Source organism: Hemiscyllium ocellatum, chromosome 12 (assembly GCF_020745735.1).
Source record: "Hemiscyllium ocellatum isolate sHemOce1 chromosome 12, sHemOce1.pat.X.cur, whole genome shotgun sequence".
Classification (NCBI taxonomy): Eukaryota; Metazoa; Chordata; class Chondrichthyes; order Orectolobiformes; family Hemiscylliidae; genus Hemiscyllium; species Hemiscyllium ocellatum.
The window spans coordinates 13,144,959-13,158,974 of record NC_083412.1 but is presented as its reverse complement, the minus strand read 5'-3'; the positions used below and the strand labels follow the sequence as shown (position 1 = coordinate 13,158,974).

Below are 14,016 nucleotides of genomic sequence, written 5' to 3'. Positions count from 1 at the left end.
CATGAATGGTGATGGACAATTAAATAACTAATCATTGTTAGAGTGACCACAAATATCCATATCCTCAGCAATGGGAGAGCTGAGGACATCAGTGTAAATGGCAAGACTGAACAATTGACAACTATTTTGAGCTCCAAGTGCCAAGTGAATGATCACTTACTATTTTTTTCCTGTCAAATGATTCAGTTAATTCAATTTGTTCCACGTAATATTAAACAACCAAAGTCACTGGATACAGCAAAGGCTGTGAATACTGACAACACCCCATCATCAGCACTGAAGACTTGTCCTCCTGAAATCGCCACATCACTAACCAAGCTGTTACAACACAGCTACACCACTGCCATCTATCGGCCAACAAGGAAAACCGACCAGTTATGTTCGGTCCTCGCAAAGCAGAGCAAATTCAGCCAGCCACTTATCATCCCATCTATCTACTCACAATCATCAGCAAAGTGACAAAAAAGGTCACCTGCAGTGTTACAAGGAGAACCTAGATAACAATAGCCTGCTCACTGATGCGCAATTTCAGTTCCATCAGATCCACTTAGTATCTACTGAGTGGTACTCATTATGGCTTTTGTCCAAGCATGGATGGAAATCTTTCCACAGGTTGGAAGTGTACCTAGCACAAAGAAAGCTGCAGAGCAATAATCTCAGCTCTAGGGTATATCTGCATGAGTTCCTCAGGTTAGTGTCCTAGGCAAAACCATCCTCCACTGCTTCCACTTCCTTCAATCACAAAGTCAGAAGTGGGGACATTTCTGATGATTGCAGTGTCCAGTTTTGTTCATCTCACTTCAGATGTTGAAATAGAATATCTGAGCACACATTAATAAAATGGACAATTAAGTGGTAAACAAAATGTGTACCACACAAGTGCCAGCAAATAAACATTTCCAACAGGAGAGAAACTAACCTTCTCCCCTTGAAATGCAATGGCATTACCATCACTATCTCCATCATCAGTATCCAGTAGTTACAATTACCTAGACATTTACTGGGCTTATCATATACAAATGTGTACAGGTAGTTCTCCTATAACATCAAACTTGCTTTCTCTTGCGACACCATGTTACAGAAAATCGCAAACTAGGCATAATGAGACCTAAGGGAAAAAAGGGCTTAGGGATGAACCAGCAGAAATACCAGTAAAAATTGAAACAAAAATAGTAGTTAGACTGCTATCCTTTGTGTTGGACTAAGTAAATTTTGACCTGTTGTATGGTACTGTACAGTGTAATTCATCAGAATCTTCAACTGATTACTCACAATTCGCACCTTGACCTGCTGATTACATTACATTACATTCTAGCCAGTCTTCTGATCCCATTCAATGGTAAAACTGCATAAGTCATATCCCAGAATGAAACCTCCCTGGATAGATCAAGGACTGAAACTTAATTCCTTTTGCTCTGTGTCAGTATTGTCAAGTTTTTTGGAGGGTTTCACATCAGGATGTTTGGGTACATCTATCACCTTACTTTACAAAATCAGATTGATTTATTACCTACCCTACCCTTTGGTGCCTCTCTCACACACTCTAGTACCATCATACAATGTACCATTCTCAAAACAACTCATCACTTCTGGATATCCCAGAAGTGACCAACATCTGCAGTGCAGCAAAATCTTTAAAAAGATATTGGGCACCCAGATAAGAGTTGTCATTTCGGAGTTTTTCTGCGTGGTTCTGGACATTGGCCCAGAATGTGACAGACAATGGAAAATTGGTGACCTTTTTGTGGCAGAGGCATGGAAATGGGCATGGGCAGCAGTGGCTCAGTGGTTAGCACTGCTGCCTCACAGTACCAGGTTCGATTCCAGCCTCAAGTGACTGTCTGTGTGAGACAGGTCGGAAAATTGGCCATGCTAAATCACCCATTGTGTTAGGTGCATTGGTCAGAGAGAAATGGGTCTGGGTGGGTTACTCTTTGGAGGGTCGGTGTAAATTGGCTGGGCCGAAGGGCTTGTTTCCACACTGTAGGGAATCTAATCTAATTTAAATGCTGATGGGGATGGCATCCTTTTCTCCCAGGCCAGCAGAGGGCGCCATTCTATTGGAACCATGCCAATCTGAAGAAGTCAAAAAGTGTGGTGCTGGAAAAGCACAGCTGGTCAGGCAGCATCCGGAGAGCAGGAGAGTCGATGTTTCGAGCATGGGCTCTTAATCAGGAATGTCAACCTGAACCAGGGTTACCATCCAGGCTGGTGCAGTCTCAACCATATGAAGGAGCACACAGAACATAGGAAGAAGATCAATTACCTTTTCCACTCTGCCAGCAAAAAGTGCCACCATCTTCTTGTTGATACCTCACACTTTGTTACTGTGCCCACCATTTCCTGCAATATTTTAATAGATAATAATAGACAATAGGTGCAGGAGTAGACCATTCTGCCCTACGAGCCAGCACCACGATTCAATATGATCATGGCTGATCATCCTAAATCAGTATCCTGTTCCTGCCTTATCTCCAGAACCCTTGATTCCACTATCCTTGAGAGGTCTATCCAACTCTTTCTTAAATGAATCCAAAGACTGGGCCTCCACTGCCCTCTGGGGCAGACCATTCCACACAGCCACCACTCTCTGGGTGAAGAAGTTTCTCCTCATCTCTGTCTAAATGGTCTACCCCGTATTTTTAAGCTATGTCCTCTGGTTAGGCATTCACCCATCAACGGAAACATGTTTCCTGCCTCCAGAGTGTCCAATCCTTTAATAATCTTATATGTCTCAATCAGATCCCCTCTCAGTCTTCTAAACTCAAGGGTATACAAGCCCAGTCGCTCCAGTCTTTCAGTGTAAGGTAATCCCGCCATTCCAGGAATTGACCTTGTGAACCTACGCTGCACTCCCTCAATAGCCAGAATGTCTTTCCTCAAATTTGGAGACCAGAACTGCACACAATACTCCAGGTGTGGTCGACCAGGGCCTGTACAGCTGCAGAAGAACCTCTTTGCTTCGATACTCAACCCCTCTTGTTATGAAGGACAGAATGCTATTAGCGTTCTTCACTACCTGCTGTACCTGCATGCTTACCTTCATTGACTGCTGTACAAGAACACCCAGATCTCTTTGTACTGCTCCTTTACTGAACTTGACTCCATTTAGGTAGTAATCTGCCTTCCTATTCTGGTCACCAAAGTGGATAACCATACATTTATCCACATTAAACTGCATCTACCATGCATCTGACCACTCACCTAACTTGTCCAGGTCACCCTGTAATCTCCTAACATCCTCCTCACATTTCACCCTGCCACCCAGCTTAATATCATCAGTAAAATTGCTAATGTTATTACTAATACCATCTTCTATATCATTAACATATATTGTAAAAAGCTGCAGTCCCAGTACTGATCCCTGTGGTACCCCACTGGTCACTGCCTGCCATTCTGAAATGGAGCCGTTTATCATGACTCTTTGTTTCCTGTCAGCCAACCAACTTTCAATCCATGTTAGTACTTTGTCCCCAATACCATGCGTCCCAATTTTGCTCACTAACCTCCTATGTGGGACTTTATCAAAAGCTTTCTGAATGTCCAAGTACATTACATCCACTGGATCTCCCTCGTCCATCTTCAGAGTTACATCTTCAAAACATTCCAGAAGATTAGTCAAGCACAATTTCCCCTTCATAAGTCCATGCTGACTCTGTCCTATCCTGTTACTACTATCCAGATGTGTCATAATTTCATCCTTTATAATAGACTCCAGCATCTTTCCCACCACTGAGGTCAGACTAACTGGTCTTTAATTTCCTGCTTTCTCTCTCCCACCTTTCTTAAAAAGTGGTACAACATTGGACACCCTCCTATCCACAGGAACTGATCCCGAATCTATCAAATTCTGGAAAATAATCACCAACACATCCACGATTTCTCGAGTCATCTCCTTCAGTACCCTGGGATGTAGACCATCAGGCTCCGGGGACTTATCAACCTTCAGACCCAACAGTCTCTCCACCACCTATTCCTGGCAAATATAAATTCCCTTCAGTTCAGGTCCTTCAGCCACTGTTACCTCAGGGAGATTGCCTGTGTCTTCCCCAGTGAACACAGATCTGAGGTACCAATTCAATTCTTCTGCCACTTTTTTGTTCCCCGTAATATATTTCCCTGTTTCTGTCATCAAGGGCCCAATTTTACTCTTAACCATTTTTTTGCCTTTCACATACTTAAAAAAGCTTTTACTATCCTCCTTTATATTTTTGGCCAGTTTACCTTCATACCTCATTTTTCTCTACGTATTTCCTTCTTAGTAATCCTTTGTTGTTCTTTAAAAGCTTCCCAGTCCTCCGTTTTCCCACATATCTTTGCTATGTTATACTTTTTCTCTTTTAACTTTATATGTTTCTTAACTTCCCTCGTCAGCCATGGCCACCCATGCCTCCTCCTAGGATCTTTCTTCCTTTTTGGAATGAACTGATCCTGCATCTTCTGCATTATACACAGAAATATCTGCCATTGTTCCTCCACCGTCATCCCTGCTAAGTATTGCACCATTGAACTTTGGCCAGCTCCTCCCTAATAGCTCCATAGTTCCCTTTATTCAACAGAAATATTGTCACTTCCGATTGTACCCTCTCCCTCTCAAATTGCAAATTGAAGCTTATTGTAATATGTTCACTACTTCCCAATGGCTCCTTCACTTCGAGGTCTTTGATCAATTCTGGTTCGTTGCAAAATACCAGATCCAGATTTGCCTTCTCCCTGGTCGGCTCCAACACCAGCTGTTCTAAGAACCCATCTCGGAGGCATTTCGCAAAGTCTCTTTCTTGAGGTCCAAAACCATCTGATTCTCCCAGTCTACCTGCATGTTGAAATCCCCATAACAACTGTAGTAACATCTTTGCAATAGGCCAATTTCAGCTCCTGATTCAACTTACATCCGACATCCTGACAACTGTTTGGGGGCCTGTAGATAACTCCCAAGAGGGTCTTTTTACCCTTAGAATTTCTCAGCTCTATCCATACTGACTCTACATCCCCTGATTCTAGGTCCCCCCGCGCAAGGGACTGAATATCATTCCTTATCAACATGACCACCCCACCCCCTCTGCCCGTCAGTCTGTCCTTACGACAGCACATGTAACATTGAATATTCATTTGCTAGGCCCTGTCCACTTGAAGCCACGTCTCAGTTATCCCCACAGTATTGTATCTGCCAATTTCCAAAAGAGCCTCAAGCTCATTCATCTTATTTCTAATGCTTCGTGCATTCATGTATAGTATTTTTAATTTGTTACTGCCCTCACCCTTCCCATCAACTCCTATTTCACTCAACCTTGCAGCATGATCCCTTTTTGGGTTTTCTGCTTCATTGATCCAGTTGTCTTTCTTGACTTCCCTTGTTTTAACTTTCCTTTCAATTTCCTTCTTAAACATCCAGTTTGTTCCCCCCCCACCACCCCGCTACTTAATTTAAACGCAGCTGTGTTGCAGTAGCAAACCTGCCTGCCAGAATGCTGGTGCCCAACATCTTAAGGTGCAAACCGTCTCTCTTGTATAATTTATGCTTACCACAAAACATACCCCAGTGATCCAAGAATTTAAATCCTTGCTTCCTGCACCAGTTCCCTGGCCACACGTTCAAGTCCACTATCTCCCTGTTTCTGGCCTCACCAGCCCGAGGAACTGGAAGCAAACCAGAACTGGATGTCCTGCTTTTGAGCCTTCTTCCTAGTTTTCCAAAGTCCCGCTGTAGTATGTTCCTCCTCTTCTTCCGAACATCATTTGTACCGAAATGTACCACCACCTCTGGCTCTTCACCTTTGACCTTGAGGATTTCCTGCACTCTTTCTGTGATGTCTTTAACCCTGGCACCAGGAAGGCAACACACCATCCTTAAGTTCCACCTGCTTCCAAAAAAACCCCGGTCAGTTCCTCTCACTATGGAGTCCCCTATTACCACGGCTCTGTGCGATGTCCGACTCTTCTGCTCTGCCTCCACGCCAACTTTTGATAGACAGACCTGGCTGCCTCACAGACTGGCAGTGTCATCTGTCTCTAATGTTTCCAAAAGATTTAAATTGTTCCTGACAGGTATCTTCCCCACTCATTCTCATTCTCGCTAACATCTGACCCTGACTAATCCTGAATCTCTTCTGCACAGCCTCCTCACCTCTTCAGGATATTACCACGCATGCACCAAAAAGTAAACGTGCCACCCATCTTTCTTTCTCTCATCCACTTTATGCAAAGTTTCCTAACACTGACCATGTCCAAACCTCTGTAATGGTATTTCTTTGCAGTTGGTTACCATAGTGATTGGTCACTGAAACATATTCACGAGTCTGTAGATATTCTTTAAACAAAGAGAGAGAAGAAGAAGAATAAAGACAGGTTTGAAACTGCTTCTCAAAACTGTCCATTTTCTGGTCATCAATTCCAGTGAAATTTCACTCTTATCTCAACTCTAAGTTTTTCTTAAGTAACAGATTGCTCCCAGCTTCATGTCTTCAGGGTGTAGATACATTTTCGCAATGCTTTTCTAAGTCCAATAGCACACATATTTTCAAAATATCTTTCACGAAGCTCATCATGATAAAGCATACTAGCTCACTGATCACGTGATGCCAAGGCAGAGTCCAGTCCTCTGTGCACCACAATACTTAGTTCTGGGAAGAGAATTTCATAACAGCAAACGAGAGTTCGCCTTACAAAAATAAAGTAGGCAATTCACAAATCGTGTTACGGACAAATTGCGTTGAATGAACACGCATTATAGGAGAACTGCATATATGCCATTATGTACTGTGACCACACATGCAGGTCTGAGATAAGGAATCCTGAAATAAGCAACTCCACTCCTGAGTGCCTAAAGTATACCTGTCCAAAAGGCACGTGTCAGCAGTGTGATAGCAGTCTGTTCATTTCCCTAAGTGCAGCTCTATCAACACGCAAGTGTTACCACCCAGGACAAATACAAGCAGACTGGATTAGTTGAAAGTTTTAAAAGCAAAATTCTGACATCACTGTGCTAACCCCCCTGCAAAACCCAAGGGCAGTCATTAACTAGTTTCCAGGAGGAACTCATTCAATAAGAGTTCCCTTCATTACAGGTAATGGCCAGCTCAAATGAAGTCACCGTCTGAGCCCTTTATAAACTAATCAATATGGGCCTTCTTATGGTGCAATGATTGTGTCCCTACCCCTCAAGATATCCAGGTTCAAGTCCCATCTGCTCCAGAGGTGTGTAGTAATATCTTGGATCAGGGAAAAATAGATCAAATTTTAAAAACAGAATCCATTGAACTCTTGTGGCTCAGTGATAGTGTTCTTACTGCTGAATCAGAACACCAGGGTTCAAGTCCCACCTACACCAAATGTGTAAGAACATCCCTGAATAGGTTGATTTACAAAAAAAAAAGTGGACCCACCCTCACTTTTGATGGCTTGCATTGCCTTCATAGGCTTTACATGTAAGCTTCCAATTGGCTGCATGGATGATTATTGGTCAAAAACAAAAAAGAAATGTCATGGTGATTGGGGGTGGGAAAACCATTCAGTTGTGTGTACTAACACTTCTGGAGGTAAAGAAGAAAAAAAAAGTAAAGCACAACCAGTATACGGGTGATTCGGTGGTGTCAGTTAATAGTTAAAAACAAACAAATATCCCCAGAGATTTGGTGGTGGGAAAGCCATTCGGTTATGTGATAAAAACTGTCCCTTTCCTGCAATTACGTTCATGCCCAGATGTCATTGGAGAGGGAGCATGCAATGTCCACCAATGCTCTCAGTGCCTTCATGGAAGGTACTTTGAACATCCCATTAATATTAAATAATATGGGAGGGAATTAAGCACCATCACCATTATTAGAGAAGGAGTATTAGATGACCTAATGGGGCTAAAGGCAGACTAATCCCATGGCGCTGACTCCTTGCATCCAAGGATTCTAAGAGAATAGCAACAGAGATGCATTGGTTGCAAATTTTCCAAAAGATCTTAGATTCTGAAGAAGCACTAAAGGACTGGAAAACTGCCAATGTAACACCCTTATTCACAAAGAGAGGGGGTAATAAGCATGTTAACTATAGGCTGATTATCCTAATGTCTATTGTTGGAAAAATGTTGAAATGAATTTAGGAAATAATTTTAACACATTTGTAAAAATCATAATCGAATCAAGCAAAGTAGTCATGACTTCATGAAAGGGAAATCATGTCTGACTAATTTATTAGATTCTCAAGGAAGTCCCAACCAGAGTGAATAGAGAGGAACCATTGTTGTACTTAGACTTCCAGAAGGCATTTCTCAAGGTACCTAACAAAAGGCGTCTGTGGTATTGGAGATAGTATATTGATGTTGGTAGAGAATTGGCTATACAACTGGAAACTGCAACTGGGGAGGAGTTCTTTTTCAGGTTGGCAACCTACAACCAGGAATTCCACAGGGATCAGTGCTGGGACTGTCACTGTTTTCAGTACATATTAAATGATTTGGAGGAAGGGAGAAAAAGTACTGTAGCCAAATTTTCAGTCAATAAAAATGAAAGACTTGAAACAAACCACAAAAAGTTCAACACAGAGGTTTCCTCCCACAATCCAAAGATGTGCTGGTTAGGTGAATTGGGTGAAAGTGAGGACTGCAGATGCTGGAGATCAGAGTGAAGGTTAGAGTGGTGCTGGAAAAGCACAGCAAGTCAGGCAGCATCCAAGGAGCAGGAAAATAGATGTTTCGGGCAGAAGCCCTTCATCAGGAATGACTCGATTCCTGATGAAGGGCTTCTGCCCGAAATGTCAATTTTCCTGCTCCTGCAAAGAATAAAGGAGCACTAATTTAAGATTGCAAGGAGATGGTATTTCTTCTCTGAGGGTTGAGTCTTTGAACCTTCTTGCCACAGAGAGCTGTAGAAGCAGAGTCCTTGCGAATATTTAAGGCTGACATGTATAGGTAGATACATTCTTGATCAGTATAGAAATCAAGCGCTACGGGGAAAGGGCAGGAAAGTGAATGTACAGAATGATCCTAAAGAATGGTGAAGCAAGAGGCTAAACGGCCTAATCATATTTCTCATGATGTTATGGTTTATGGTCTTTCTGCAGGGCTCCTCTAGGACCTTAAGCAATACGTCAGCTCTCTAATGGTCTGCTCAATGATACCTTGTTTTGGAACACGGCTCCCCAAATTACGTGCAAGGTGCCCATAGCTGTTTAGATTGCACATTACAGTATGATCAGATAGTCAGCAGATAGCTCTTAGTAGCCAGCATTCAGTTCAATGTAGTGGCTCAAACACAGATGGAAAAATGGTCTGGCACAGACCAAATGCAAATCTATTCTGGAAATAGCATGAATTCACTGAAATACTGAGCATAGTCACAAATCAACTGCACATTCAAGGAGTGGAACCTGTCAAGTTTCCAGTATATCTTAGCATCACAGTCATCACATCTAAATGCAATGTACATGGATGTACAATGTACACTCCTGAAGAAGGGCTCATGGCCGAAACATCGATTCTCCTGCTCTTTGGATGCTGCCTAACCTGCTATGTTTTTCCAGCAACACATTTTCAGCAATGTACATGCAGCCAATGATATCTTGCTATTCCTCCTTCTCTATTTTTCTGGTCACAAGTACTGAAACATATGCATAAAAACAATCAATAAGGACAACATAGGACCCGATTAGACTTTATGGCTCCTCACACCTCCACCAAATCAATAAGATCCTGTTTATTCCCGATAACCCTCGACTCTTGAACCCTGATAGTTCTTACTTTGACTAAATTACTTCTGCGTGACTGCTTGCTACTGTAAAGAATTGCCAAGATTCACAATTTTAGAGAAATTTCTCCTCATCTCCTTAAATGGACAACTGCTTAATTTGAGACAGCGTCCCCTAGCTCTAGGTTCACACAAGAGGGAAAATACATTTTCTACCCTGTCAAGTCTCCTCAAAAATCTTTTGTTTCAATCAGACCACCTATTCCTAAAACTCCTCCCCCAACAAATGGCTTAGAAGGTGTTTTATCTCTGAACTTAATAAAGGCCTAAATGCATTAGTGTCCATACTCCCAACACTTTGCTCTATGACAGAAACACAAAGGTTTCTTCAAGAGATTTATACTACTAACAGCAATACCCTGAAATCAGAACACGTTTACATACTGGAATGTTTCAACAAGGGTGCAAGCTAAGAGGCAAGGTCCTGTGCCCTTGGACATCCTTGTTTCAAGACTAACATCATGGTGATGGAGCTTGTCATTGAAGCAAAGCAGCCTAATCTCAATTACAAGAGAGATCGGAGTTAAAAGTTAAATAACTTAGTTATAGTATGTATTTCTATACTGTTTTTCGACTCTCTTGAATAGGAATTGTAATGATGAATTGCATTATAAATCATCACAGGTAGCTCCTGCCCCAGAGTCAGGAACACAGGCAGGTCCTGGCCCACAGTCAGTAATACAACTCAAGAATTGATAAATTCATTACTTACTGTAAGTGATTTTGACTCCAATTTTATTGAATGGACTGTACCATCCCTTCACCAAATACGGTTAAACCTGTGATTAACCGGTCTTTGAAGCACCTTCAGTTTCTGTGATACTTAACACCAGTTGTTATTTAATCCTGTAACGGAGACAGAAGCTGCTCTTCCAAAACACACCTGTTATTTTCTTCAGTCGCAGCCACGTTTGAGTAATATTCTTGCACAACAAGGAAATACTGTTACTGACGATCATAGTCAAATCACAAAATAAACAGCCATCTAGGTGCGTGGCTGTCCAACCCACCAGCAATTCTGCACGCCAACAGCAGCAACACTGATGGCTCAGCCTCAGTCAGGAGGATGTTGCACAAAACACGGAGCAGCGTCCGGGTAGGTGACCCGAATGCGGTGGGTTCTTCTCGCACCGTGACAGTGAATTTGCTTGGATCTGTTAACAGACCACAATTTTACAAGCTAAATGTGCTCAGGATTACAATACTTTAAAGCAAGAAAATCTTATTTTAAATAACAAGTAAACAGATCAAAGACAAAGTATGTCCCTTTATGTCGATAGTTTGAAACCTCCCTAGAGGTGCCCAGTCAGCAGCTTTAATTGAGTCAGGTGATACTGTCGGCCTGAAACGATTAACAGCCAGTGTGTCTTCATGTTGTGAATTCGAGTGCTGTCACCTTACAGCAAAAGTACAAACTGAAATTCTTTGCCAATGTCTCAAGAGAAAACTAGCTAAGCCAGCAGAACGCATTAGTAATTGTTCATCTTATGAACAAGCGATATTTCAAGCTTTTTTTTAAGATTGGGGGAATAGAATAATTATTCTATTTTAAAAATCCAGCATTTCACACAGGGTGGTACGTGTATGGAATGAGTTGCCAGAGGAAGTGGTGGAGGCTGGTGCAGTTGCAACATTTAAGAGGCATTTAGATGGGTATATGACTAGGAGGGATTTGGAGGGATGTGGGCTGGATGCTGGCAGGTAGGACTAGATTGGGTTGGGATATCTGGTCGGCATGGACGGGTTGGACCGAAGGGTCTGTTTCCATGCTGTACATCTCTATGACTATGACTAGGACTAATGAAACCTAATCACGCATCATACTGCGAACAAGATAAGGTATGGAACTGAACCTAATCAGTTAACACAAGTTTGTTTCCCGACAGTAAAATAGTAACAACACTTTAAAAATATTCAACTGGCCATAAAATGTTTTGGAATATCCCAATGCCTTGAGAGACATTGTATAATTGCAAATTTGAACATTTTTCCCTCTTATTCTTCCATTCAAACTGTAAACTGAATGATGCAATTCATGGTAGATGAACAGAATGGCTTCTTGCAGTATTTTGTTGATTTTCAGTCGTTGCTCCCAGGAATACTACCCAGATTACAAACAGGGTCACATATTCATTCATTTTTCACTGGCATTTCCGCAATCTGTTGGAATGGTTGAAATTGCTTTAAAGAGCTACAAAGGGCAAAGAGTCTCAAGTGTTAAGACTACAAATAAAATAAGACTACTTTGTATTTGAATTCTGTCTTTAAGGCAGTGTTTCTGGACCAGTGTTCAAAAATCAGTACTTTGAAATTCCAATTTTCAAAAGCACAGCAGTATTCATGGCAGATGTTTACTATCTTTGAGTTGTTGCTAACTGAATCATGAATGGTGGATTTTGTTTAAATAAATGAGGTATTTTAGGTGTTGGAAGTGATTCCCTCAAAATTCCAGGAGCAGCAATTACTGTTCTATATGCTGTTGCATTGTTTTGGAACTTGGGAGAAAAAAAGTCAAAACAACAGAACTTTTAAAAGGGAGAAGAACAGACAAAGTAAGCACATGGTGAGGTCAGTGCAGGAGAGGGAGAGAGAGAGAGAGAGAAAGAAATCCACATTGCTAACTGTCAGAGCAGTGAACCTGCAGATAACTGCCTTTGCTGTATCACTAGACATTGGATTGTGTCTGGGAAAATTAATAAACAGTAAAATTCACAACTGATCTTGGATGAACCTGTTTGGGAGAGGTCACTGCACGGAAACAGATAAGTGGATATTTTAAGCGTAGCCTTACAGTAAGTCTGCAGTAGTGAGTAGAGTGGGTTCTTTCTTGATTATATCTTTTATTGAGATATGTCTCTTGATTAAACTTAAAATATAAGCCATAAGTAATCATTTAACCTGGAGTAGTATTTTGTAGAGGAATAAGACAGCGCTATTTTCTGGGTCTGTAGATTGAAAGAAGCAAAAATGGCCTTTACTAGAGTGATATACTCTTCTTGTTGGATGAGGGAGTTTAGGGAGAGATTACGGGTTACTGAGGATTATATCTGCAATAAATGCTATTGGTTGTGAATCCTATCAGATCAAATGGATCGGTTGGAGAGACATTTAGAAGCAATGAGGAAATTACAGGAGCAAGGGGATATGATGGATGGCAGCTATAGGAAGGGGAAAAGTCGCAGATATAGTCAGATAGATGGACTAACTTCAGGAAAGGTAAGAGAGGTAGGCAGTTAGTGTAGGAGTCTTCTGTAGCTATCTTCATTTCAAACAAGTATGTTGTTTTGAAAAATGTAGGGGGTGATGTTGCATATAGCACAAACAGCCAAGTTTCTGGTATTGAGACTGGCCCTATTGCAATGAGGGGTATGTCGGGTTCCAAGAGATCTATTGTGTTAGGGAACTCTCTAGTCCAAGGTACAGACAGACGTTTCTGTGACCAGTAGTGAAAAATCGCAATGGTGTGTTGCTTCCCTGGTGCAACAGGTTCAAGGATGTCTCCGAGAGGGTACAGAATGTTTTCAAGGGGGAGAGGGACTAGCCAGAGGTCATTGTACACATTGGAACCAACGAATAGGAAGGGAAATGGTTAAGGTTTTGAAGGGAGAGTACAGAGAGTTAGGCAGGAATTTAAAAAGGAGGTCCTCAAGAGTAGTAATATCTGGACTACTACTCCCAGTGCTACAAGCTATGAGGAAGGAATAGGAAGATAGAGCAGTTGAATGCATGGCAGATGAGCTGGTATATGGGGGACAGATTCACATTTTTGGATCACTGGAATCATTTTGGGGTAAACGTGACCTGTACAAGACGGATTGATTGCACCTAAATTGAAAGGGGACTAATGTACTGGCAGGGAGATTTACTAAAGCAGCTCAGGAGGATTTAAACTAGTAAGGTGGGGGGGGGGGGGACCCAGGGAGATGGTAAGGAAAAAGATATATCTGAGTCTGGTACAGCTGAGAACAAAGGCGAATCAAACAGGGCATGCAGGGACAAAGCAGAGAACAAGGTAGGACTGATAAATAAAACTTCATTTATTTCAATGCAAGAGGCCTAACAGGGAAGACAGATGAACTCAGGGCATGGTTAGGAACATGGGACTGGGATATCATAGCAAATACAGAATCATGGCTCAAGGATGGATAGGACTGGCAGCTTAATTTGCTTCCATAAAGCAAATACTAAAGGAAGGACAGAAAGGGAGGCAAGAGAGGAGGGGGAGTGGTGTAGCATTACAGAGGGAGGATATTCCTGGAAATACATCCAGAGATGTTATTTGGGT

The 14,016-nt window shown here is 41.9% G+C and overlaps 1 protein-coding gene across 3 annotated transcripts in view; it reads right to left on the bottom strand.

The window, feature by feature from the left end:
- The window catches only part of mcf2la (mcf.2 cell line derived transforming sequence-like a), a 233,286-nt gene that overhangs the window by 200,811 nt on the left and 18,459 nt on the right, over positions 1-14,016 (bottom strand). The window contains exon 1 of one of the 3 annotated variants that reach the window (XM_060833339.1): positions 10,615-10,743. The exons of 1 other annotated variant lie outside the window; for it this stretch is intronic. In XM_060833339.1, coding sequence (XP_060689322.1) covers positions 10,615-10,690 — 76 coding nt within the window. In that variant the 5' untranslated portion in view covers positions 10,691-10,743. One more of the 3 variants, XM_060833341.1, reaches the window with a different exon arrangement.